The sequence below is a fragment of the Adiantum capillus-veneris genome, chromosome 30 (assembly GCF_014529385.1).
Source record: "Adiantum capillus-veneris isolate H3 chromosome 30, ASM1452938v2, whole genome shotgun sequence".
In the NCBI taxonomy this organism is placed as follows: Eukaryota; Viridiplantae; Streptophyta; class Polypodiopsida; order Polypodiales; family Pteridaceae; genus Adiantum; species Adiantum capillus-veneris.
Genome location: NC_140960.1, coordinates 100,237,050 through 100,264,489, shown reverse-complemented (window position 1 = coordinate 100,264,489; position 27,440 = coordinate 100,237,050). Strand labels below are relative to the sequence as shown.

At 44.8% G+C, this 27,440-nt stretch overlaps 3 protein-coding genes and 1 long non-coding RNA gene across 4 annotated transcripts; 2 read left to right on the top strand and 2 right to left on the bottom strand.

Annotated features, from left to right (window-relative positions):
• The first annotated feature begins 57 nt into the window (after positions 1-57).
• LOC147418505 (uncharacterized) lies at positions 58-3,326 on the top strand. Its single transcript, XM_086506646.1, has one exon. The coding sequence runs from the start codon at positions 1,946-1,948 to the stop codon at positions 3,314-3,316; it is 1,371 nt and encodes a 456-aa protein (XP_086362772.1). The 5' UTR covers positions 58-1,945; the 3' UTR covers positions 3,317-3,326.
• Positions 3,327-3,341: 15 nt separating this feature from the next.
• Positions 3,342-7,103, top strand: LOC147418504 (uncharacterized). The gene has a single exon (XM_086506644.1). The coding sequence runs from the start codon at positions 4,399-4,401 to the stop codon at positions 6,751-6,753; it is 2,355 nt and encodes a 784-aa protein (XP_086362770.1). The 5' UTR covers positions 3,342-4,398; the 3' UTR covers positions 6,754-7,103.
• A 286-nt stretch (positions 7,104-7,389) lies between these two features.
• Positions 7,390-9,548, bottom strand: LOC147418503 (non-specific phospholipase C2-like). The gene is made up of 3 exons (XM_086506645.1): positions 8,164-9,548; positions 7,874-8,053; positions 7,390-7,759 (listed from the first exon to the last, which is right to left on the bottom strand). Exons 1-3 carry the CDS (start codon positions 9,323-9,325, stop codon positions 7,488-7,490), a joined length of 1,614 nt encoding a protein of 537 aa, XP_086362771.1. The 5' UTR covers positions 9,326-9,548; the 3' UTR covers positions 7,390-7,487.
• A 16,211-nt stretch (positions 9,549-25,759) lies between these two features.
• LOC147418502 (uncharacterized) lies at positions 25,760-27,104 on the bottom strand. Its single transcript, XR_015187264.1, has 2 exons — positions 26,868-27,104; positions 25,760-26,769 (listed from the first exon to the last, which is right to left on the bottom strand). It is a non-coding gene; the product is annotated as an uncharacterized LOC147418502 (long non-coding RNA).
• Between the last annotated feature and the right edge of the window lie 336 nt (positions 27,105-27,440).

Sequence of the window (27,440 nt, the reverse complement as noted above, 5' to 3'; positions counted from 1 at the left end):
AGTTTTTGTTTCTTTATATGAGTATATATGTATGTAGTATTTTGGTGGGGCCAAACATGGTTTTGGGATTTCATTGGATGGTATCTATGGTAGATGCCCTCGATTAGAATGTAAAAGAAAAGGAAGTGTGGAGGGAGCTACCACATGTTGTGAATGGCCGGCCGCACGCAGAACAAGAGCAGGTGCAAGGATGTTAGAACGGAGAAAGGTTGCACGTGGTGGCCATGTAACGGCGAAGGAGTGTCATGAGGGTTGAGGTCGTGTTACTTTTTTTTCTTGCTAGCAAAGGCCACACTTACGGTGAATGCGGGTCTCGGGTGTGTTGTTTAGCCGACCATTAATGAGCTGGCATTCAAGTCTACTATGGAGATGTTATTAGATGGAATATCGAAGACACTTTATGTTGGATGAAAGGAGACGTTGAGTTCTTTGTTTCACTCTCTCTGCACGTGTCTGAGGTGTTTGATTAAGCAAAATCTTTCAGAGATGCTCACAAACCTGAGGCAGTGTTCAGAAAAAGTATGCCTCAGCTTAACCTTGAACTAATTGAAAAATCAAAACAGGCGGTTGGGATGGGGAGAAGGAGAAAATTCACTTGCAAGATTTTAAAAAATAGTTAAATTGCAAAAAATAGGTGTTATTTTTAAAAAATCCATCCTAAAGGGAAATTTGTATATTTGTGAAATTGATTTTTCTCGAACACAAAAAGACAAGGAAATGTGGTTCTCTCTCTCTCTCTCTCTCTCTCTCTCTCTCTCTCTCTCTTTGTCAACGTGGGTACTCACACACTCCAATGGAGATATTTCTCTGTGTCTGGATGTAGACCTCTCTCTCTCTCTCTCTCTCTCCTCATTTGTGATAATTCCAATGTCCGAGCAAACAATTTCACAAACATACAATATTTTTCTTTAGGTAGATTCATTTTTCAAAATAACCAGCATTTTGTTATCAATTTAACTTTATTTTCTTAATTTTTTCAAGTAGATTTTCTGCTTCTTCCCCTCCCTTTAGTTGACTGTTTTGATTTTTCAACCTGCTAAAGACTAACTTGTGACACACTCTTCCCAAACATTGGATAATTCCCATTATTTATCTCTTCACAATCAATAAAGGATGAGGTTGAATATTATTTCTTTTTCTACAGGCGTACTCCATGTTTTATTATTAAACTTTAACTTGAGATATATTTAACTTCTTCCACTAGGAAGTCCTCGAGACTAAGTAACACAATGCATTTAATGAGGGGTGAAGGCATCGACGACTCAAAAGTGGATGGAAAAGAAATTACTTACACGTATAAGACCTAAAAAGGCTGGGTTGAGAACCCTAGCCTACGAAGCGAAAAGGCTATGGTAACCTAGCCTGTCATGTCCCTCCTTCCCATCACCCCTGTTCTAACGGGGGGGGGGTACCTCCCCCTTTTCATGAGAACGCATGGAGATCTTCTAACCCCCTGCCGCATAGATCCCTGCTCAATCAGTATATCGGCCCTGCATTCCAAGAGTGTCCATCAAGCTTGTTCACCCAACAGCTATTCCAAAACCTCCCCCAGGGCCTAGCCGAACAGGTGCAAGAAGCTTGGAAGAAAGGAAATGTCCTCCCAAAGGAGCCTCCCACTGCGGCATCAAGCCCGAATACGGTCCCTTCTTTTGATGTCCCCCATTGGCCATCCCTTGACGATACCCCAAGCGTTCACCATGGAAACTGCGAAGGAGTGGCTGACGTCGACGATGGAGCTACTACTAGAGGTAAACCCTTAGTCATCCTTCCTGCAACACAAGTTAGAAAAGTTGAAAAGGACCTAGAAAATAGGGCCCTCATTGGCCTTGTGGCGGGACCACGGCCACCGGTGGAAGTGCTCCGAGCATGGGTTCGGAATCAATGGGGAAACAGGGGCTGCGAGGTGGAAGGCATTCAAGCCCTTCCCAAAAACCACTACCTCTTCATGTTCAAAACCCCGGAGATGGCTTTTGAAATTCTAAGTTCGGGACATTGGGTGCTCCGGTCCTCACCCATCTGCTTGTTCAAATGGTCTCACAGCTTCAACCCTGAGAAATCGGCCCTCGAAAACTACCCAGTGTGGGTAGAACTACCCAACCTTCCTCTCCATTTTCAGCATCACCTCCGTCAAATCGGAGGAAGATTAGGTAAAGTCCTGGGGGGCAAGCCCCAAAGGGACTTCAACCCCTCATGGCACCCACAGATGCTCATAGAGTTGGACCTCTCTAAACCCCTTCCCGATTCTATGACAATAGCAACTGACGAAGGAGACTGCTGGGAACAACCCATCGTTTACAAGTACCTGCCAAATGCTTGCTTCAGTTGTGGGGGAACAGGTCATTTTGTTAGGAACTGCCCGGCTAAATCCACTCCGAAGCCAGCCCCTAGTCAACCTCCCTCTCCCCACAAGGAAGGGGCCAAGCAGAAGCCCTCCCAGAAACCTGAAGTTACTACAGCCCCTCCTGCTCCCCTGTCTAGGGACTCCAGAGGAGGCACGAATAAATCAAGGAACCACAACCGGTTTGCCCTGCTAGCCGATATTCCTGACTGGGTGGAGTCAGACGTCCCCGCATCAGAGTCGGACACCAAGGTGGAGGATATAGGGGCCACTCCAAAGGAGCAAGGCAAAGACGCCCTAGAGGAAGACAGTCAAATGCAAATTGAAGTAAGAAACAAGGTGTTGGACCTTAACCAAACCACCCAAGCCATCTTGCAGGCAGGTGACCCCTCCATTATGCCTATGGAAACCCAGAAGCTCAGCAAAAGGTCACACGACTCAGTAGCAAAGACGCCTACTAGGACCTTGCAAAACAAGGGGAAAAAAAAAGACCAACAGATGAAGCTCATATCTTGGAATGTCAAGGGGATCACGGACCCCAACAAAACAAAGAAGCTTAACAAATGGCTCAAAGGCCAAACTTGGGACATCTGCGCTCTTCAGGAAATCAAAGCTGAAGGAGAAGAACTCCTCAGAAGACTCAAGGAAATACACCCCGAGGTGAGGTGGTACTCGTCTTCCCACAACAGGGGCTCAAGAGGGACTGCCATTGGAATCAAGAATCAGCTAGCCGACGGGATTTCAGCTAGTCGAAGCCACCAGTATTGGTGCTCGGTCCAGCTTCCATCCCCCTTCAACTGCGAGCTGGTCTCTGTCTATGCTGGAGGCACCTCAGCCAACAGGGCACAGATCTGGGAAGAAATATCTGCAATTCCAGGGCCGATTATCCTCCTAGGTGACTTCAACATGGTCGAGGCCAGGGAGGATAGATTTCTCAGGAAAGGGCAAACCCTCCAAGGTAACGAGAAAACAAAATGAGAAGCATGCAAAGGGAAACACGACCTTTGGGACTCTGGCACTGAGGGCTGCTTCACCTGGCAAAACTACAGCAAGGGTGAGCTTGCAAGGAAGGCTAGATTGGACAGGTGCTACTTCTCCCTCTCAACTGCCAATAGGTTCAACAGAGTCAAGTCCAAGCCCTCATTCACCACATGTGCCTCTGACCACTACCCACTGATGATCACATGTGATGACAAGTCCTCCAAAATGAGGAACAGTTGGTTCCATACGGATCCCCATTTGTTTGCTCTCACTAAAGTCGAGGCAAAAATGACAGAAATATGGACCAGGGCCTTCACCAACAAAGACACCCCGGCTAAGAACTGGAACAAGGCCGTGAAAGATACTCAACACTTTCTCATTGCCACCAGAAAAGAAGCCACGCAAGCTAGAAGGGTAAGGGCGGAGGAAATGTATGCAGAACTGGGTCAGTTGGAAAATTCTCAAACCACGACTTCTATCACTCAAAACAAAATCTTCTCCCTCAGAAACCAATTAAGAGTTGAGGAGGACAAGGCCTTGCAAAATACCAAGCTCTTCTTCAAGGAATGGTGGGCAGGCAAAGCAGATAGACCCTCAAAAGAAATGTTCAGAAGCCTCAGGAAAAAAAACACTAGAGATACGGTTCCCATGCTCAGCACCGACCAGGGGAAGCCATCAATGAAGCACAGAACTTGGACTTCGTCAGGTGCCACTTTGAGAAACTTTTTAGCCCAAAGGAAGTCCTCACCGAGGAAGTCACCAGAAGCAAGGAAACCATCTGGAAGTTCAAAAAGAAGGTCATCCTACAGGAAGACCTGGCACTCCTCGACTCCCCTCTGAGCTTAGCCGACCTCAACATGGCCATAGAAGGACTAAAGCCCATCAAGACCCCTGGTCTTGATGGACTACCTGCTGAATTCTTTCAATGCTTCCAAAAACTCCTCACTCCATTTCTCCTGTGAGTCTGGGAAGAATCGGTGAAGTTCCAAGCCCTGCCCAACCTCCTAAATACAGGGGTGATCAAGTTGCTCCACAAAAGAGGGTCGAAGGAAGACCTCAACAATTGGAGGCCTTTGACCATGTTAACCACTGGCTACAAGATATTCGCCAAGGCCATTGCCAACAGATTAACCACTCATCTCTCCAAATGGATTAATGAAGAACAGAAGGGATTTATAAAAGGGAGGAGGATACTAGAGGCTGTCATTTCGATGTGGGAAGGAGTAGAGCATGCAGAAGAATCCAACCAAGATTTTGTCTTCATCAAAGTCGATTACAACAAGGCCTATGACAGACTGGAGTGGTCCTTTATCCCAGATAGCTTGAGTCACATGGGATTTGGGACCAACCTAGTGAGCTTTGTCAGAACCCTTTTCGGCAATGCCCATGCCAAGGTGGCCATCAATGGTCTCCTTTCTGAGGCTTTCAACCTCAACAGGTCAGTCAGACAAGGCTGCCCACTGGCTCCACTACTATTTGTTGTTGCAGGGGATGGGTTGAACTGTCTAGTCAAAGGCTGGATGTCGGACAACCTGATCAAGGGGGTCACCCTCCCCAATTCTCAAAAACAGCAATGTCTGTCTCAATTTGCAGATGACACTAACGGATTGGTAATAAATGAGGACGTGTTCCTCAAGAACTTATGGAATGCCATCTCCATCTTCTGCCTTGCTTCTGGCTCCAAAGTTAACCATGCAAAAACTGGAGTCAGAGCATTTCTTTCCCCCATTCCAAACTGGATGGCTGAACAGGGATGTAAAGTCATCCAAGAAGGGCAAATCTTCAGGCTGCTAGGCATCCCATTTGGGTTTGGGGTCTCTATGAAACAAAGATGGGACTGGGTTCTGGAAAAGTTCAGAGGGAAACTGAACAGGTGGCAGGGATTTCAAAGTAACCTTGCTGGAAGAGTGTTGGTAATCAACCACTTCATCACGGCCTATCTTCTCTACTTCCTCAGTTGTTGGAGACCCCCTGATTCCCAACTCAAGGAAATCAGCAAGATATGCAGGAACTTCTTGTGGGCAGGGGACCCCTTAAAAAAGGGGGGAGCAAAAGTCAAGTGGGAAATCTGCATACTACCCAAGAACTTGGGTGGATTGGGAGTCAGAAACATATGTGCTTGGGCTGACAAATTAGCTATCAAAACCGTTATCAGAGCTCTAGAACAACCAAAAGCCGAATGGGCCTGCCTTCTTTTCAGACACCTCAATAGGTTCCACATAAAAGGGCAAAAACTCTGGTGCCACCTCCCGTGGTTCACAGTGTTCTTTGGAACACAAGAAATCACCCCCATTGGGTCTACTCTCCTCACTTCTCTGTGGCAAGCTTGGGAGAGAGGAAGGCCTAGGTTGGGCTTCAGCCAGGAGCACATAAAGGATCAGAGCATCAGAAAGGAGGAATCGATCTGGTGGACCAGAGACCCTATCCCTAATATCACCATCCATCAGGCCAGAACATCCTCGAGAATTCACCTCAAAGGCTTTAGAGTGTGGGAGGATCTGTGGTGCAACACCAATCACTCCTGGCTCACCAACGAGCAACTTATATCGATAGGCCTTCTCCAACCTTGGGAAATCCAATTGCTGGAAACCACAATCCAACAGTTCCCGAGAAGCTTCCAATGGATCTTTGAAGCTGATGTCACCCCTTCAGCTAAGTGCATTCGATGGAATGGAGGGATTACTCTTAACAACCCCCCAGATTTTATCTATGAGTCTGTCCCTCCTCTCCACATCACCCTCAACAGAAAGTGGGGACTGCAGCTCGACAGAAAGCAATGGCTCTTCAAGTTTCAGTCGATATGGAACAAAAGTATTCAACCCAAACAAGCCGCCCTCCTGTGGCTCATCCTCCACAAAGCCGTGTGGACTGGGGCCAGAAGTCAAAAAGCACACCAGGGAGATGGGATATGTAAACGGTGTAATCGGACGGTGGAAGACATTCCCCACCTCTTTCTCAACTGCCACTTCAACCCCCCCATTCTGGCCCCACTAGTCAACACCCTGGGGTACCAAATGGATTGGAAGCAACTGCTTATAGGAGACTCTGTGGGCGTGATGTCTGACTTCTGGAATAGATTTAGAGCTGAAATTTTGTGGATAATTTGGAAGCTTAGAAACTCTTTCATCTTTGTTCCTAACTTTAAGCTCCCCAGTGTGAAATCTTTGTATGCCGGGTGCTCTGTGCAGGACGCCAACTTAAAGCTCGAGCAAATGAGGATTTACCGACAGAGAGTGGCCGTCCTGAGAGACTCCATTGATTGGTACACAAGAAGTAACGGCAACCTGCAGAACCTGCTGATTGACAACAACACTCTGGACACCATCCACAATTGGGTGCAAGAAATGAGGGACGAAGTGGCTGAGCTGGCGATCAAATATGAAGAAGCGGTGAACTTCGCCAACAGGCTGCAGGACGAGATCGACTGGCTATAAAGGAAATTTGGCCCCCTTTTCTGTAAAAAAAAATTTGGTACCAAATGAAAAAAGTTTCGGTAGCTACCCCTTCCCTGTTTTTCAAGGGAACTTCCCCGCTGTATACTCCCTATTTACCCATTCCTTGGGTGAACAGATGTAACATTTTGTCTCTCTAATTAATCCAAAAGCGTATTTGGTTTTCTTTTTAAAAAAAAAAGTGGATGGCAAAATCTCGAGGCAAGCTAAACCCGACCAACGCAAGGCCCACTAAACCTGGCGCAAAAAGCAAGGCAATGCGAAGCGTTTTGAATCCACAACCTCACGCCGCACGCTTTGAAACACATGGGTTAACCACCCTGCTAACCACCTCACCCGCACACACACAATGTCTCCCTTCCCGTTTTTATGATCTTTTATTGTGACCCAACATGGTCTTTCTGGGTTTAGGGAATTTATCTGCTCAGGTTTAGTTTTGATATGACGGATGCGACTGCGATTGCATTAATTTTCGTGTGTGGACTTGTGAGCCCTCACCACCCATCATTAAATGAGATGTGTTATTTAGTCTTTAGGCTAGGAAGTCCTAGGCCTCCTTGATCTTATGACTTGCTATGCTATCATGTCATTTGTGCAGACAATTATGACACAAGTAGGTGAGACAAATGTTTTAGTATTGGTGACTCTGAGCGCGTGAGTTCAAGCCTTGCATTGGACACTCACTGCCAAAGTTGTGGTGGCATGCTCAATCTGCGTCAAAGTTGAATGGCTTGTACAAGCATGCTGCCATCCACGCCTGCTGTGAGTGCGTCCTCCCCAACCTTGAGAAAGTGCGAGACTGCCAATTCTACGAACCCATCAGCAGCATTCACACTTTTCTTGGCGAGGACTGCGTCCTCCTCTGTACCAAACCCCGGCCCGCTAATGGCTGCCGCCATTTCTACCATCTCCTGTTGAAATTCCGATGTCGCCCGCTCTCCATCTATGGCCGCATGCCTCAGCGACCACGGAGAGCTTGGCAAAACCTCTGTCACATCCAATCAGGGTAAAGTCACATTATGTCAGGATCATGTCGTACATGCAAGGAGGGTTATCCTTGATTAATTCTCTTAATCATGTCTTAATTTTGTTCTTAATTTACCTGGACAATCAGTTCGGGGTGTACTGCGTTCATAAAGCAGGTGCTCAAATGAGCCCGCCCATGCATCTCTCTGTGTAAGGTAGTCCGACGGCAGATTGAAAAGCTTCTTCACCGTTGCTGGTAAAGACGAGTGCTCATACTGTGAGGAGGATGTCGGTCCATTAATTGGCTCATGAAGGACTGCAACAGAAGCAGTGCTTAATTAGGAACACAGATACGCTGCACACATGTTCGCGCATGCACATATTCACCGATTGACGCACAGATCACACATGCACACCCGGCCCTACCAGTGCCCTTGTTGATCCATGGAGAAATCAGAAAAGTCGGAACCCGGACACCCAGGCGATTGAAGGTGAAATTGAAGGGAGCAGGCCCCGTGATGTTATCGGGGCTCGGAACAGATTTCACTGGAGTGGGCACATGATCAAAGTAACCGCCATGCTCATCATATGTCACCACAAAGAGAGTTTGGTTCCACTGGGGGCTAGCGCGGAGGGTTTCATACACCTCCTTCACAAGCTTCTGACCCTCCGCAACATCATGCGACGGATGGTCATCGTTGGCAGGAGCCCCAGCAACATCAAAATACCGAGGCTCGATGACGACATAGTTGGGCAGAGAGCCTGATTTTGCATCCCTCTTGAACCAGAGACCGTAGGGCCGGAACTTGTCGACATGCTTGATTTGCCGGAGGCTGCGATAGAAGAGTGTAGAAGGCACATTTTGGTAGTAGATACCAAATGAGAGCCCTGCGTCGTATATGTTGTCGAAGATTGTGCGCTGGGGGTAGCCGGCTGCAAGGCTAGCTTGGTTGTTGCTAGTGGCACCGTGAGATGTGGCGGAGTGGACAAAAAGGCGGTTGGGCTGTGTGGAGGCAGGGACAGAGGCGAACCAGCAGTCGCAAATGGCAAATTCTTGGGCAAGGGATGTGTAGACAGGGATAACCTCAGGGCGGAATCCACTCATTACGGTGGACGACATGTTGGGAGCAATTGTCTCTGCTTGTGAAGCAAAGCCGGACATGGGGGGAGGTGATCCATCAGAACTTGACTTTTCGGAGCTCGCCCCAAAGACCTGTGCTCGGATGGCTTGGAAGGAGTGGCCGGGGTCAGGGTCAACAAACTCGGCATAGTCGGAGAAGTAGACCAGAGGGGAGTTGGGGTCTGTCAAGTTGAGGGGGTTGGATTCACGGCCGGTAACGCCGTCGATGTCAGGGTCGAGTTTCTTCATCCATCCAAGCATGTGATCAAAGGACCTGTTCTCCATGACGAGCACCACTATGGTCTTAATGGGGCCATTGATGCTGAGTTTCTGGGGGCTTCTGCCTTCAAGCTTTCCTATAATTTTGTTTAGCATCCCTGCGGATGCAGGGGGGTGCATAAAGCACAGATGCAAGGTGAGGGCTACTCTCAAAGCCCTCCATAGCAGCAGGTGGCGTGTACTGTGCATTTTCTACTCCAATGATGAAGCAGACAATGCAGGTAAGGGCAAATCATGAGCAGCTACAATTGTGTGTGTGTGTGTGTGAGAGAGAGAGAGAGAGACTCGAACGTCTGTATTACTGAGCAGTGAGCAGCTACAATTGTGGTTGTGTGTGTGTGTGTGTGTGTGTGTGTGTGTGAGAGAGAGAGAGAGAGAGAGAGAGAGTGTGTGTGTGAGTGGGACTCGAGCGTCTGTATTATTGTAAAAGGAGTCTGTGAGGTTTGATGCATGTGGAGCGCTGATGCGGATGCTGCTGTTGCAGACAAATGAAAGTCACGAGAGAGTACCGACGTGACTGCCCGGCGCGCCACGAAGAGCCTGAGGGCTTGAATCGAACCCAGATGACGCCTGGTGTGTGTTTGGTAACCTCACTCTTACCTTTAGGCTACTAAAGGCACATGGATTTGCAATGAGCCCAAATATTCCGATCCCTATTCGCTATCGACTAACAAGAAGGGGTTTTGACATCATAAATGTACCTTCTCTTGAATTGTGGTATAATTCCAACCTAAGGGACTTTGAAAACCATAGTTAACAGGTCTTGAGTTCAACTCTCCTGGGCGGATAGATCTTTGAGGTCTCTTGGAATAGTTTCTTGCGCCGTTAAAATTCTCTTCTTCTTCTTCTTCTTCTTCTTCTAACGCGCATTTAATAAATCCCGCCCCCTTAGAGTACCGAACAATCCTCATCGCTATATGGCATAGGGTCCCTCACCAAGGAGAATCTAGGGCCTAAATTTGACAGCATTGCACCATTTTTATCTCAGTTATCCAATCACCAAGGTGTATTACGAGTGAACTAGGGTGTACGAGAGGGGGAACAAGGAAGAAGGGCCAAAAATGGCTCCCCTAGTTCACTTCCAATTCACCTCGTAGTTCTTTGCTCACATGTGGCGTGGGATTGAGCCCAGTTCCCAATGCCCTAGCACCATGCTATCGCACGTTGGTATCTATGTACATTAGTTCACCCAAGGTCACCCGTGCGATCGGACAACGAAGATCAAAGTCGCGCAACACCGTCTAATTTAGGCTCTAAATCCCTCCTAATGAGGGACATTGTGTCATATAGTGACAAGGGGATCCATGCATGTTGGGGAGAGAGAGAGAGAGAGAGAAGGGGGGGGGGGGGGGGGGGGGACAGGACGAGACGGATATAGATCAGGATGGTGAGGGACATTCTTTGGGAAAAATGTGTCATCCTACAATTGAAAATCCAATAATGCGAGTTAAGAGCGGAAGTTAAAAAAACAAAAATGCACAATTTTTAAACAAAATAGTATAAAGATATGATATACTGCTAGAATTTTCAAAATTTCCTCTCTGAAACAACTTATAAAGGACTTGTGTATGGCTAGGATAATGATCCTTGCAATTGAGATCGTGAAAACATGTCATTAATTTGGCACTTGCACGAGCAGCAACATCCACACATAGTGTCATTGCAACTACATACAACAATCACCTCTCTTATACCAACATTTTTGTTATATGCATCGCATTCAACCCTTGGATAGGTCTAGAAAGAATAGTCTATTTACAAAGGGAAAGGGAGAGGGTGAGGCATAAGATGTATTGAATGATTGTTGAGAGCACCCACAAAAGCTAAGAATTTTCTAAAGGAGGAAGCCAAATTGAGGCATAAGATGTATTGAATGATTGTTGAGAGCACCCACAAAAGTTAAGAATTTTCTAAAGGAGGAAGCCAAATTTCTTGCTTTTTATCGATGGTATGTTCTACTTAATGGCTTCAAAAATATATATTCAATACCTGTATAGTGGAAGGATGCACTCTAAAGAGAAGAAAATACTAAACGGAAAATAAACAAAAGAAAAACACATATGTATCAATGTGTATCGACCATCTCTTTATATGGACACAAAAAGTCTTTTGACTTTCTATTCTCATGGGTCTTTTCATTTCCTACACCAACCCTTCAATTATGCACTCAAGATGTTTTAAAAGGTTTTTCATTTTTCGAGGTTGGGGAGGCCTAATTTAGTCTAGATGTTGTTAACTTTTTAGTTTCTGGACAATATTCTGATGGCGATCTGTGAATCTAGCCAATTCTTTAAACCTCGTACCAAGGGCATCTACTAAGTGTTAGTACACGAGGCTAATTGGTTCGCTCCTTTGAACAAGGAGTGGAAGAGACAATGGAAGGAGGCTACATAAGTTGAGTTCACGAAGAACATTTAGAATCCACAGTTGCCTTGTTTTATGACAATATTTTTGTGGAAGGTACTATGTGGGGGCCTTCCGACATGCGTCAAGATTCAAGCACGCGATATCGAGTCTGACGGATGCTTTGGGTGCAAATTGGCTAGCAAAGACCTCGCCCACCTCTTCATGGAATGCCTGGCTATTACAGGCCTAGCAGGAAAGATGTGCAAATGGATACAAATAACATGGAAGATAGGGTTTTTCAAGCAGGATTCGTGTCTTGGTGGGAAATGTTACCATATACATGTGGTAGTGATGTGTGTGAACACACTAGGACCGCCGGGGCATTTTTTCCCTCTTTAGGAGGTTTTTTCCCCCGTGCATTGTATATACGCCCATCACTCTAGGGCTATCTATCTTTCCATTGCACACTAAGGAATACACTCTCTATTGTGTGCCTTGAGCTTCCTTCGTCTTCTCCAAGCTGTGTGTGTTTCTCTGCAACCCTAATTCCAACAATTGGTATCAGAGCAGGTCACGTCCTCCCGGGCTTAGTCGCCAGCTGCTCCAGCACACGCCTGCTCACTTTCTCCGATTTCAGTGAGCTTTGGCAAGCGTTCGCAGGTCGACAAATATTTTGGGTGAGCTCGAAGAGCTCGGTCTGCTCAGAATTTTGATTTGGGCTCATTTCGGCCTCCGTTTCCACTACGGGCAGTACTGCACAGGTTATTTCGTCATTTTGTGCAGATTTTCTATCAGTGCCGTTTTCTGCATAACAGGTGCCTTATAGTCTTCTACGGTTTGTGCTATATAGCACAAGTTGTTCCCGCTCCATTTCTCCTATTTTCGGGCAGTTTTCACATCAGGTGCAGCATTTACCATGGCTGACAACAACAACACAGATGTGTTCAAGATGTTTGCTGCTGAGGACAGGTTGGATGGGGACAACTACCCTATGTGGGCTTATATGATGCAACACGTTCTTGTGTCAAAAGGTGTCTGGAACATTGTGCAGGGCATTGATGTACGTCCTGGTTCTGAAGATGTAGGCGATATTGAGGATGTTGCAGGTCTTGCTGCAAGGATTGCAGCTGTTAGAGTTGTTTTGCCTACAGCAGAACAAGCTCGTTGGGATGTTAAGGATGCGCAGGCTCATGCATTGATTGCGTTGTCTGTGAAGCGCACCATTATTCCTCACATCCGTTCAGCAAAATCTGCAAAACAGGCTTGGGATATTCTAGCAGGTCTTTATGCAAGCCGCAATGAGGCTAAAATTGCTTTGCTGCGTAAAGAGCTAGAGTCGAAGATTATGCATGAGGAAGATGATATGGACACTTTCCTTGCTAGTGTCAAGGATATCAATGAGCAACTCATTTCTGCAGGTGAAGTCATTTCTGACAGTTCCCTTGTGCAGACTGTTCTTGATGCCTTACCAGATTCCTACCAGACTTTTGCTAGTACTTGGAGACTGATGACCCAAGGAAATCCTGAAGTTGTCAAGTTTGATGCATTATGCACATTGCTGTTGCAAGAGTCACTTTCTAGAAAAAACAGGACTAGGCAGCGTGCAGTTGAACAGGCTTTTATTGCTTCTCAAAGAAAGGGTGGTAACAGTAATGCAGCCACTTCTTATGGTTCTGCTGCGAGTGGCAAAAATTCTGTTCCTAATGCTTCTGCTGGCAGCACTTCGTCTGGCAATTCTGGTGATAAGGGCAAAAAGAAGATGCGTTGCCATTATTGTAAAGCCAATGATCACTTGATCAAGTCGTGTCCTAAGTTGAAGGCCAAAGAGGCTAAGAAGAAAGAGGGTGGTTCCACTGCAAATGCTGGTTCCACTACAAATGCAGCCATTGTTGAGTCTTCTGTGAAAGGAGATTGTGATGCTGATGTTGATGCAGAATGGGCTTTTAGCGCAGAGTGCACTTACAATCCTGCTGTCCATGATGCATGCTTGTCAGTTGCTGCAGATTCACATGTGTGGTATTTCGACAGTGGTGCTACAAAGCACATTACCTCACATCGTGAATTGTTTACCTCTCTCGAGTCTGTCCCTCATGGGAATTCAGTCACTTGTGCCAACAACGCCTCTTATCCAGTTCAGGGAGTTGGAAAGATTGTGCTCACTGCTGCTAATGGCAGTTCCTTCACACTTGTTGATGCACTTTATGTACCTGGGATCAAGAAGAATCTATTGTCTGTATCCGCACTTGCTAGACTTGGACTTGTAGTCAAATTTGTGGATGACAGATGTACAGTTCATGATCTCAGTTTTGGTGATGAAATTGTTGCATCTGGGCTTTTGTGCCGTGGGCTGTATAAGCTCACTTTGTATGACAAGTGTGGACAAAATTTTGCAAATGCTGTTGCAGATTCAAGGGCTATTTCAGATGCAAAACTTTGGCATGCACGTTTTGGTCATCTGAATTTTGCCAGTTTGCTGCGTTTGCAGAAATCTGATATGGTTGCTTCTTTGCCGCCTCTTGAAGCACCTATCAAACATGTTTGTGAAGGCTGTATTCTGGGTAAAATGCAGCGTTCTAAGTTTCCAAAGGATGGTTCAGTTAGGGCCACATGCAGGTTGCAGCTTGTGCATAGTGACGTTTGTGGGCCCATGCAAACTCCGTCCTTGGGCAATTACCTGTACTTCGTGACTTTCATTGATGATTACTCCAGGCATGCGTGGGTATTTCCGCTTAAAGCGAAGTCCGAAGTTTTTATGTGCTTCAAACAATTTTTGGCTATGGCTAAAAATGTCTCAAAATGTACTATGGGCACCCTCCGTTCCGATCGAGGGGGGGAGTATATGTCTCATGAATTTAATGCATTTCTGGCTAGTCGTGGGATAAAACACCAATGTACAATGCCTTATACACCTCAGCAAAATGGTGTTGCTGAGAGGAAAAACAGGTCACTGACGGAAATGGCACGATGTATGGTCAAAAGTCAAGCTTTGCCGCATTCTTTTTGGCTTGAGGCCATCATGTGTGCCACTTATGTACTTAACAGGTGTCCTACGAAAGCTTTGCAGTCTATTACTCCATATGAAGCATGGCATGATAGAAAACCTTCTATTGAGCACATGCGTGTTTTTGGTTGTTTGGCATATGCTTTGGTGCCACAAGTGCAGCGCAGAAAATTGGATGATAAGGCTGTCAAATGTATTTTTGTTGGTTATAGTGCTGAAAGCAAAGGTTACAGGTTGTATCATCCGCAAACAAAACGTATTCTGGTTTCACGGGATGTAGTGTTTGTGGAAGATTCTGTTCAACCCTTGCTGTCATGTACTAGAGACAGTAATGTAAGCTCACAGGACATTTATGACACTTTGTTGCCTCTTTTCAGTGGTGGAAATACGAATGTAAGTTCCAATGAGGCAAATGTACAGCCTATGGGGGTTTCTGAAAATGTTTTAGAACAGCCTATTACTGATGCAGATGTACATGATGTACTTGATGAGGAAAGGGCTGAAAATGAGCAGGCTAGAGGTATGCCAAAATGGCTGGTGCACACTTTGCGTGACAGTAAATTGGATGCACCTTTATCTAGTCGTACTCGTTCAGGCTCTCGCCATGCATCTTATGCATCAGATTGTTATGCTTTGGCTGTGTCTAGTTTACATGATGTTGAGGAGCCTCTGTCTTTTGATGAAGCACAGAATTCAGAAAATTGGATTGCTGCCATGAAATCAGAATATGATGCACTTATAGAGAATGACACATGGACTTTATGTAATTTGCCTCCTGGCAAAAAGGCCATTGGTACCAAGTGGGTTTACAAGTTGAAACGCAAGCCGGATGGTGAGATCGATCGCCATAAGGCTCGACTTGTTGCAAAGGGTTATGCACAACAAAAAGGCATAGATTATGAAGAGACTTTTGCTCCCACTTGTCGTATGACTACTGTGCGTTTTCTATGTGCATTGGCAGCTCATTTTGGTTGGGATGTACATCAATCAGACATTGTTACTGCTTTCTTGAATGGTGACATATTTGAGGAAGTTTATGTAACGCAGCCTCGCGGTTTTGTCATAAAAGGACAAGAGGACAAAGTGTGCAAATGTAAGAAGGCTTTGTATGGGTTGAAGCAATCTCCTCGTGCTTGGTATGAGAAAGCTGACACTCATTTGGTTAAACGAGGCTTTCGTAACAGTCCAACAGAAAGCACATTGTATGTAAAGCGTGAGGATGATGTATTTCTCATTGTGGTTCTTTATGTTGATGATTTGCTGATCACTGGACCAAATGAGAGACATATTGCTGAATTTAAGGCTGATTTGAATGCTACTTTCAAGATGAAAGATTTGGGGCTGTTGCATCATTACTTGGGTATACAGTTTAAGCAGTGTGATGGTGGTATTGCCTTGTGTCAGAAAAGTTACATAGAGACATTGCTATGTAAGTTTGGACTTGAGGATTGCAAACCTATTGCCACTCCCATGGAAACAGGTTTGAAGTTGAGTCTACATGATGCTGGCGATCCTGCTGATGTCACTCTTTACCAAACTGCTGTTGGCTGCCTCATTTATGTATGCAACACGAGGCCAGATATTCAGTTTGCAGTCTCGCAGGTCAGCAGATTTATGCATAGCCCAGGGTCTAAGCATTGGCAGGCTGTCAAGAGGATTTTCCGCTACCTTAGTGGCACTTTACATCTTGGCTTGTTTTATCCCAAGGGGGGATCATTGCCGCCAGACTTACATGCTTTTTCGGACTCAGATTGGGCTGGTTGTTTTGACACGCGAGTGTCCACAAGTGGTTTTTGTTTCATGCTTGGCAGTTCATGTATATCATGGTTGAGCAAGAAGCAACCTACTGTGGCCACTTCGAGTTGTGAGGCTGAGTACAGGGCAGTCTTCACAGCTACGGTTGAGTGTGTATGGCTCAGACGCCTTATGGCTGACTTGGGTGTTGGACAGGACACTGCCAACACTATCTACACTGACAGTCAGAGCGCATTGGCAGTTGCGAGGAACCCAGTTTTTCATGCTCGCACAAAGCACATTGAGGTGCATTACCACTATGTCAGGGAGAGGCTCTCAGCAGGAGAGATCAGCTTGGCTTATGTGCCAACACAGGACAACCTTGCAGATCTTTTCACAAAGGCATTGTCTCGTGAGAAGCTTGAAGCTTTCCGCAAAGCTTTGGGCTTACTCCCCTTTGTGGACTGATCCTGTCCTCAGGGCATGGCACTTCCCTTTACTCATGTGCCAGCTCTCGTTCACCGCATCACTCCAGGGGGGATTTGTTACCATATACATGTGGTAGTGATGTGTGTGAACACACTAGGACCGCCGGGGCATTTTTTCCCTCTTTAGGAGGTTTTTTCCCCCGTGCATTGTATATACGCCCATCACTCTAGGGCTATCTATCTTTCCATTGCACACTAAGGAATACACTCTCTATTGTGTGCCTTGAGCTTCCTTCGTCTTCTCCAAGCTGTGTGTGTTTCTCTGCAACCCTAATTCCAACAGGAAACAGTTTCTAAGTTTTGCACTTCTAATCTGTACTCAAATTGTCAGATATCGTTTCTTCATTAATATTTGGAAGGTCAGGAACTGTCGTGTCTTTCATAGCAACCTCTCTGTGGCTGGATAACTTATGTGGTACGTAAAAGATATAACTCTGATGAATATTGGCTTAGGGTGAGATCCTCGCCCTCCGGTAGAGCCGTGCCTTGTAAAGGTTTGGGCGTCTGGTTTGACTAAGCTCTGATGTAACCTTATGTCACTCAAGGCTCGGTTTGAGCTTGAGGCTGGTTTGTAATTTTTTGTGTCATTATAAGACAATCACTCACAATTGTGAGTTTGGGCAAAAAAAAAAAAAAACTTTTTAGTTTCTTGTCCACGTTGTAAATCATTTGCTTTTACTTTGATATATAGGCTTGGCATGCTTCAACCATGGACAAATGTTAGTTGTTGCTCATCTTTTTTTTTTTTCCAAACTCACAATATTATGTAGATGTTTTATATCTCCAAAATGAATGTACACAGCAACCTCAAGTTCGTGTCTAGCCTTGAGGGATATCAGACTACAATGATATGCTATCAGGCCTCACAAAGAGCAATCAACAACCCATCTTCTGCCCGAACATCTCTCCAAGCCATTCCCTCTGGCATGGATTTTTACTCATGTCGGCAAAGCCTCCCATAATACCTTCCGTATAAAGAACTTCATCGCCAGTGGCCATTGTGGAAACCATATGTTATTTGCAATCACCCTCATCTTGTCTCTGATCATTGTTTACCCCATTGCTTGTTAAGAGGGGAGAACTAATCAGACCATGCCACAAGAGTGAGGTAGACATCCTTGGTTTTTGATTTATGAAAGTGACTGCTCTTGGCCAGCACTAGGCTTTCCACTCAAACTTGGTTTCACACATCGGCATATAATAATTTTATAGCCCTTCTCAAACACTGATGGTCATCAATCTTTCTATTCTAATGAGATTGACGTGGGAAGCTAGCTGGTCTATCACTTTTCATCTCTTGTTATTGTTGTCCCAAAAAGGGGCCAGTTGTTTGATTCCTTTATTGTTCATCTTTCTAGCTATATCTCTCAAAAAGGGTTCAACGGTGTGTTTCTTGATTTAGAGAGCCAAAGGGACGAGTGGTTAATAGAGTTTTGGAAATACCTAGTTAGCTCTCCCCACTCCAACACCTCCAAAGCTCTAGTACACTTCGTACTAACTCGCATGTTGTTCCTCCAGGTTTAAGTCTGGACCACCAAGGGGTGATTAACTTCTTGTGCACCTCCATGGCTTCCATTGGCCACCTTGAGAGAATAGTTTTGCTTTGCCAATCATGTCCTTGGTCATAATAGCCCATGCGTAATCTTGCTCACTACATAGACACAGAGAGAGAGAGAGAGAGGGAAATACAAAGAGAGAGCTTGTATTTCCCTCTCTCTCTCTCTCTCTTTCTCTATGCAAACTCTAACAGGATAAAATAAACATGTAAGAGAGGCCAATGAGATGGAAAGGATTGCAACTTATGAGGCTCCGACCAACTCTACCTCTGTAAAATGGCTACCCAACTAGTGTTGTAGTGCTCAAAAAAAACCTAGGTTTACTGTAATCCCACCTATAAATTTTGAGATTTGTCTATAAATTTAAATTTTGAAAGTGAGAAAACATCCATCTATACTACTCTATAATCACTTGCAAAGTGAACCTATTGCCTCGTGTCTCCATTTTTTATCTCCAACCAAGTGTGTCAACTCTCGATAGTGTTATCTGAGGACCTTGTCTATACCCCCTCTACGAGCTCATGTGACCCACCTCCGACGGGTCTCACTTGCTCTTACCAATGGGCCAGCTCTATTGGCTAAAAGCATATGAGACTATTCAAGGTGGTCGGGTGGGGTGGTGCAAACTACTGGTGGGACTCGCTATTGGTGTTGGGAAACCAAAAAAAACAAAGGATTGTCATCACGAGCCTAGCGAGAGAAATCTCGTGAGTAGCAGTTGTAGGGACCAATGCTTTATGAGGCATGGAGAGCATAGACATGGCGTAGAAGCTAGCCAACTTCGGTCATCATAGAATTTAACAAAGATTAGTGGATTAAAGCTTTGTAAATATACATGGATATATGTTCTCCTAATGAAACAAAAGACAATGACTACCGCTAAATGCTCAAAATTGTGTTGGAGGAGTGGATCATACCCTTCAAGCCATTTTGCTCAGTATGTTTCTCTCTTTTAATTTTCATAGGACACTAGAGAATTATTATGTCTCCATTTCCATGTGGATCAAATCTGATCCAAAGTCATGATGTAGGGCAATGGCATTGCTACCCTTCACACACAGCCATCTCTCTTAGAAAATAAAAAGATAGTAGTACATCTTGGGGGAGTACCTTGCAAAAGGTATACACCACCATGCTTTCACATCATGGCGTACCCGGGTTGAAATACAAAATTATATCCTTATGAAGTAATCTAAAAGCATGAAAATCAAGAAACAACTACATCCTTTAGAGTTTATATTACCAAAAATAAGCAAAGCATTGAGGCCTATTTTTCACATATTGCTACAAATAGCCCTTGTGACCCACCTACATGCAATTTCGAGGCCATGTCTTGCCTTTGCTGCAAGGTCGTGCAAGGTCGTGCAATTAAATGTTTTCCTCTTCTCGAAGCTCTGAGCAACATGTGAGAGCAAGAGAGATGCATCACTTTAAGCATGAGCCACTTGTTTCTATCAACATAATTTTCCACTACCAATATGTAGCTCCTACATATTATGCAGTATTTACTTTGTGACTATCCCACCTACTAAGCAATGCTAGAAGGTCCCAAATGCTTGGTATTAAACTAACTATAAGTTTACTCTTGTTGATGGATTACAATGAATTTCAATTGAAGCTGTGTTGAGAGCAATGTCTTTGAGATCGGTTTTTGTTGTAGCCCTCTCACCCACCACCTGTGGCCGTGGAGAATGATGCTCATCAACTTGTAGTAATGCAAGCTCAACCATAGGAAAAAGGGTGTGGTGGCTACATAGAAAGGTGGGCACAAATTTGAGGATCTGCAAGTAGAAATCATCAAGTCCGTCACCTTTGAATCTATCAATGATAAGTACTCCATTTATGATGTAGATGTTGTATTTTCCAGCTATATTATGGCCTTAGTGTACGCTTTCCCCAACTATCGTTAAGGCGACTCTCTCTCTCTCTCTCTCTCTCTCTCTCTCTCTCTCTCTCTCTCACACACACACACACACACACACACACACACACACAAAACTGATTGTTGAACTCCCTGCTTTTCTCTCTCAGGCCTTGTTGGGGAGTACCTGGCTACACATGCAGGGGCTTCATATCATCGCACTTCAGCTTCCACCGTCGTAGCCGATCGTGTTGGAATAAGGGTTGCAAGAAAACACACACAGCTTGTAGAAGACGAAGGAAGTGCAAGGCACACAATAGAGACTGTATTACTTAGTGCACAATGGAAAGATAGATAGCCCTAGAATGAATGGACATATATACAATGCACGGGAGAAGAAACGTCCTAGTGAGAGAAAAAATGCCTCGACGTCCTAAGTGTGTTCACACACATCACTACCACATATATATGGTAACAAATCCCCCCCTGGAGTGATGCGGTGAATGAGACCTGGCACATGAGTAAAGGGAAGTGCAATGCCATGAGGACATAATCAGTCCACAAGGGGGAGTAAGTCCAAAGCTTTACGGAAAGCTTCAAACTTCTCAGGAGACAATGCCTTTGTGAAAATATCTGCAAGGTTGTCTTGTGTTGGCACATAAGCCAAGTTGATCTCTCCTGCTGAGAGCCTCCCCCTGGCATAGTGACAATGCACCTCAATGTGCTTTGTGCGAGCATGAAAAACTGGGTTCCTCACAACTGCCAATGCGCTCTGACAGTCAGTGTAGATAATGTTGGCAGTGTCCTGTCCAACACCCAAATCAGCCATAAGGCGTCTGAGCCATACACACTCAACCGTAGTTGTGAAGTTAGACCTTGTGCTATGCATACATTTGATGACATGTCAGACTGTAAACTGAATATCCGGCCACGTGTCGTATACATAAATGAGGCATCCAACAGCATTTTGGTAAAGAGTGACATTTGCAAGATCACCAGCATCACGAAGACTCAATTTTCGACCTGTTTCCATGGGAGTGGCAATAGGTTTGCAATCCTCAAGTCCAAACTTACATAGTAATGTCTCTATGTAACTTTTCTGATGCAAAGCAATACCACCATCACACTGCTTAAACTGTATGACTATGTAATGATGCGACAGTCCCAAATCTTTCATCTTGAAAGTAGCATTCAAATCAGCCTTAAATTCATTAATATGTATCTCATTGGGACCAGTGATCAACAAATCATCCACATAAAGAACAACAATGATAAATACATCGTCCTTACGCATGACATACAATGTGCTTTCTATTGGATTGTTATGAAAGCCTCGTTTGACCAAATGAGTGTCAGTCTTCTCATACTGAGCACGAGGAGATTGCTTCAACCCATACAAAGCTTTGTTACATTTGCACACCTTATCCTCTTGTCTTTTCTTGACAAAACCGTGAGGCTGCGTTACATAAACTTCCTCAAATATGTCACCATTCAAAAAAGCAGTAACAATGTATGATTTATATACATCCCAACCAAAATGAGTTGCCAATGCACATAGAAAACTCACAGTAGTCATACTACAAGTTGGAGCAAAAGTCTCTTCATAATCTATGCCTTTTTGTTGTGCATAACCCTTTACAACAAGTCGAGTCTTATAGCGATCAATCTCACCATCCGGCTTGCGTTTCAACTTATAAACCCACTTTGTACCAATGGCCTTTTTGCCAGGAGGCAAATTACATAAAGTCCATGTGTCATTTTCTATAAGTGCATCATATTCTGATTGCATGGCTTCCATCCAATTTTTTGAATTCTATGCTTCATCAAAAGACAGAGGTTCCTCAACATCTTGTAAGTTGGACACAGCCCAAGCATAACAATCTAATGCATAAGATGCATGGCGAGAGCCTGAACGAGTACGACTAGACAAAGGTGCATCCAATTTACTGTCATGCAATGTATGCACTTGCCATTTTGGCATACCTCTAGCTTGCTCATTTTCAACCCTTTCCTCATCAAGTACAATGTACATCTACATCAGTAATAGACTGATCTATAATATTTTCAAAAAACCCCATAGGTTGTACATTTGCCTCATTGGAATTTGCATTCATACTTCCACCACTGAAAAGAGGCAACAGAGTCTCATAAATGTCTTGTGAGCTGACATTATTGTCTCTAGTGCATGATAGTAAGGACTGAACAGAATCTTCCACAAACACAACATCTTGTGAGACCAAGATACGCTTTGTTTGTGGATGATACAACCTGTAACCTTTGCTTTCAGAACTATAACCAACAAAAATACATTTGACAATCTTATCATCAAATTTTTTGCGCTGCGTTTATGGCACCAAAGCATATGCCAAACAACCAAAAACACGCATGTGCTCAATAGAAGGCTTTCTATCATGCCATGCTTCATATGGAGTAATAGACTGCAAACTTTTGTAGAACACCTGTTAAGTACATAAGTGACATACATGATGGCCTCAAGCCAAAACGAATGTGGCAAAGCTTGACTTTTGACCATACATCGTGCCATTTCCGTAAGTGGCTTGTTTCTTCTCTCGGCAACACCATTTTGTTGAGGCGTATAAGGCACTGTACATTGGTATTTTATCCCAGGACTAGCCAGAAATACATTCAATTCATGAGACATGTACTCCCCCCCCTCGATCAGAACGGAGAATGCCCATAGTACATTTCGAGACATTTTCAGTCATAATTGTTTGAAGCAAATAAATACTTTGGACTTCGCTTTAAGCGGAAATACCCATGTATGCCTGGAGTAATCATCAATGAAAGTCACAAAGTAAAGGCAATTGCCCAAGGATGGAGTTTGCAGGGACCCACAAACATCACTATGTACAAGCTGCAACCTACATATGGCCCTTACTGAACAATCCCTTAGAAACTTGGAACGCTACATCTTACCCAAAATATAGCCTTCACAAACGTGTTTGACAGGTGCTTCAAGAGGCGGCAAAAAAGCAACCATATTAGGTTTCTGCAAACGCAGCAAACTGGCAAAATTTAGATGACCAAAACATGCATGCCAAAGTTTTGCATCTGAAATAGCCTTTGAATCCACAATTACATTTGCAAAATTCTGCCCACACTTGTCATACAAAGTGAGCTTATACAACCCAAGGCATAAAATGCCAGATATAACAATTTCATCACCAAAACTGAGATCATGTATTGTATATCTATCATCCACAAATTTTACTACAAGACAAAGTCTAGCAAGTGCAAATACAGACAAAAGATTCTTCTTGATCCCAGGTACATAAAGTGCATCAACAAGTGTAAAAGAACTGTCATTTGCAGCAGTAAGCACAATCTTTCCAACTCCCTGAACTAGATAAGAGGCATTGTTGGCACAAGTAACTGAATTCCCATGAGACATTGTCTCAAGCCTAGGTGAACAAATCACGATGTGAGGTAATGTGCTTTGTAGCACCACTATCAAAGTACCACACATGTGAATCTGTAGCAATTGACATGCATGCATCATGGACAATAGGATTATAGGTACTCTATGCACTAAAAGCCCATTCTGCATCAACATCAGCATCACAGTCTTCTTTCACAGAAGACTCGACAATAGCTTCATTTGTAGTGGAACCAACATTTGCAGTAGAACCACTCTCTTTCTTCTTAGTCTCTTTGGCCTTCAACTTAGGACACTGCTTGATCAAATGATCATTAGCTTTACAATAATGGCAACGCATCTTCTTTTTGCCCTTATCACCTGAATTTTCAAAACGAATTGTTGCCAACAGAAGCATTAGAAACATGTGATTTTCCACTCGCAGAAGAACCATAAGAAGTGACTACATTGCTATTACCACCCTTTCTTTGAGCAACAATAAAAGCCTATTCAACTGCTCGCTGTTTAGTCCTGTTTTTTCTGGAAAGTGATTCTTGCAACAGCAGTGTGCACAATGCATCAAACTTGACAACTTCAGGATCTCCTTGGATCATAAGGCTCCAAGTACTAGCAAAAGTCTGGTAAGAGTCTAGCAAGGCATCAAGAACAGCCTGCACAAGAAAACTATTTGAAATAACTTTACCTATAGAAATAAGTTGCTCATTGATATCCTTGACACCAGCAAGGAAAGTGTCCATATCATCTTCTACATGCGTAATCTTCGATTCCAGCTATTTACGCAACAATGCAATATTTGCCTCATTGCGGCTTGCATAAAGACCAGCCAGAATATCCCAAGCTGTTTTGTAGATTTCACTGAACAAATGTGAGAAGTAATGGTGCACTACACAGACAACACAATCAACGCATGAGCCTGCGCATCCTTTACATCCCAGCGAGCTTGTTCAGTCGTAGGCAAACAACTCTAACATTGACAATCCTTGCAGCAAGACCTGCAACATTCTCAACATCACCTACATCCTCAGAACCAAGACGTACATCAATGCACTGCACAATATTCCAGACGCCCTTTGACACAAGAACATGTTGCCTCATGTAAGCCCACATAGGATAATTGTCTCCATCCAATCTGTCCTAAGGAGCAAACATCTTGAACACATCTGTGTTGTTGTCAGCCATGGTAAAAGTTGCACCTGATGTGAAAACTGCCCGAAAAAAGGAGAAATGAAGCGAGAACAAAGCACAAACCCTAGAAGACTGTAAGGGACCTGTTATGAAAAAAATGACATTGATAGAAATTCTGCACAAAATGACAAGATAGCATGTACAATGCTACCTGTAGTCGAAACGGAGGCCGAATTGAGCCTGAATCAGAAATCTGAGCAGACTAAGCTCGACGAGCTCTCCCAAAAATTTTGTCAACCTACAAACGCTTGCCAAAGCTCACGAAATCGGAGAAAGTGAGCAAGTGTGTGCTGGAGCTGCTGACGACTAAGCCCGGGAGGATGCAACTTGCTCCGATACTAATTGTTGGAATTAGGGTTGCAGGAAAACACACACAGCTTGGAGAAGACAAAGGAAGCTCAAGGCACATAACAAAGAGTGTATTACTTAGTGTGCAATGTAAAGATATATAGCCCTAGAATGAATGGGCGTATATACAACGCACGGAGGAAAAAAGCTCCTAGTGAGGAAAAAATGCCCCGACGGTCCTAAGTGTGTTCACATACATCACTACCACATGTATATGGTAACAGATCGTCTCTCTTCGCCCTTGTTGAGAGTGGAAAACCCCACGTGGAAGTGGTATTTCTCTCGCTTTCTTACTCTAAGCTGGTTGCCTCCCTCGGCTGCAAGCTAGCACCCAATGTTGGGCTACAGACATTGTCGGGCGGTTACCATCATGTCTGTCCCCAATGTTTCCTTTGTTACCCTTAGCCTATGCTACACAGTGGAGCAAGCTCTTGGAGAAAGGCTGATGAGGCTCGGTTGGGGTGGTGTAAGTGGCGAATATTTTGGCTACATAGTGAGGCAACCAAAAACAACAATGATGGTTCATCGCAGGGAAGGAAGGCAGTGAGAAAAAAGTTCGGGGATAGCAGGCAACTTGGTCACCTCCCGCATGGCTACTTCTTACTCAGGATATTTTGTGCATGTGTGTTTCCTTTCTAGCTAGATGGAACCATTTTGATTAAAACACCCATCTCTCCATCCCTTCACTATGGGGAGGCAGCCATCGGTTGGGTCAGTTTATATAGCATTAATAGGGAAAAAATACAGTGGACAGAATACATACATAATGCAAAAATTATATGAGGCAAGAGCACAATCAAGTGGGGGTGCATGTGCATACATGCATTCAAAGCCAGCTGCTATCAGCGATGCAACATGCATTGTTTGATATGATGGTAAGGGTCTCAAGGAAGTGTGTTGGGGATGCAGCAGTAGCAATTTTGAAGGAAGTGGTAACTCAATTCAAAACTTAGATGTTGCTCCCCCTCATTTGCATGTCGTGCCATCCAATCATCATCATCATGAGCGCCTTGTCGAGGAAGCGCAGATGGTTGTTGTGCAGAAGCTCGTCCACCTTCATAATAGATACTCAATGTCAAATATTGTTGGAGGCTTCTTCACTCATCTTCTCTGCAAAGCGCTGAGGGAAGACTTTAGCTTGACCTTGTGAGACACCCACCTGATGATCTGCAATATTAAAGTAGTCTCCTCAAGTGCAGCATGCCTAGAGTTTTGACATTGATATCAAGCATGGCCGAGGCGAGGACTCCATATCTATACGTTATTGTCTTGAGGTCAGGGCTTGAAAAGCCATGGCAGCCTCTCTAAACACAAACAGAAAATGATTGCGCGGCAAGCACTGTATTGACTCCACCTCTATACCTCTAGAGGCCCATTGGTGCTTTAGCCAGGTCTTCAAAGTGTGAAGCGGGGGGCGAGGCCTAGCAAGAAACCCTATTAACGCCCTATTCTCTAGATCCCTTTCGACCTTTCTGACTTGATCGGAGGGTAACATGATCGAAGGCTTACCTTCTAGAGGTTGTCCATCGCCTGCATGAGCAATTTCTGGGCAGTGGCCATGGTGAAAGTCGGGGGCGGGGGGTGAAAGTCAGGGGCGGGGAGACATAGCTTCCTCTGGTAGCTCCTGCAGCAACTGCACGACCTGAGCTTGACGCTCGTGGGACCATGCTAGGGCCATGCCGATGTTGAATGTGGCTGGATATGAGCTGCTACCTCGCTGCAATAGCTTGAAGGAGTTTGTCAGCAAGTTCAGATGGGAGAATTTTGCATATGAGAGGGTTTGAGGAAGATAAAAACGGTTGAGGTCCTACATACCCTACAGGTGATGACTGGTAGAATGGAGCATTGGGGAGGAGGAGGGAAGTACGATGAGGGAGCACATTCGCTGGGTCCCATGCATTGGCTGCATGAGGCAGTACAGAGGGAGTGAGTGCGCATGATGGCGAGAACATCCTGCCCTGAAGCAGGCAGGTACGGGTGGCACGGGCGCGCTACGCCATGGATTCTCAGAGAAGAAAACTCTCTCTCTTACCCATTTGCCTACCCACAAAGATTCCCCTCCCCCTTTTTCCTATCTACAACGGTGGTTCCAATTTCTATTCACCTGTATCAACACTTGGGGCCTATAGCAGGCAAGCTAGGTAGGGTTCGGGCGGGGGGGGGGGGGCGGGGGGGCAGACCAAGGTAGGACTTCTATAACCCTGCTTGGCACCCTCAGGTGTTGGTCGAAATGAATATCTCCCACCCAGATAACCTTCCCTCCTACATAGAAATTAATATAGACGACGGAGAAGTCTTAGACGAGGCTATTGAATACAAGTATCTTCCAGATACTTGTTTCTTATGCGGCAAGAAAGGTCATTACATGAGGGAATGCCCCCCTTAAAC

Bases quoted from the DNA above. Each gene is read 5' to 3' on its own strand.
- LOC147418505 (XM_086506646.1), top strand. From the start codon at position 1,946: ATGTTCAAAACCCCGGAGATGGCTTTTGAAATTCTAAGTTCGGGACAT.
- LOC147418503 (XM_086506645.1), bottom strand. From the start codon at position 9,325: ATGCACAGTACACGCCACCTGCTGCTATGGAGGGCTTTGAGAGTAGCC. The intron at 8,054-8,163 runs GTAGGGCCGGGT...CTTCTGTTGCAG, and splicing joins ATGGATCAACAAGGGCACTG to TCCTTCATGAGCCAATTAAT. The intron at 7,760-7,873 runs GTAAATTAAGAA...TGGATGTGACAG, and splicing joins ACCCCGAACTGATTGTCCAG to AGGTTTTGCCAAGCTCTCCG.
- LOC147418504 (XM_086506644.1), top strand. From the start codon at position 4,399: ATGTTAACCACTGGCTACAAGATATTCGCCAAGGCCATTGCCAACAGA.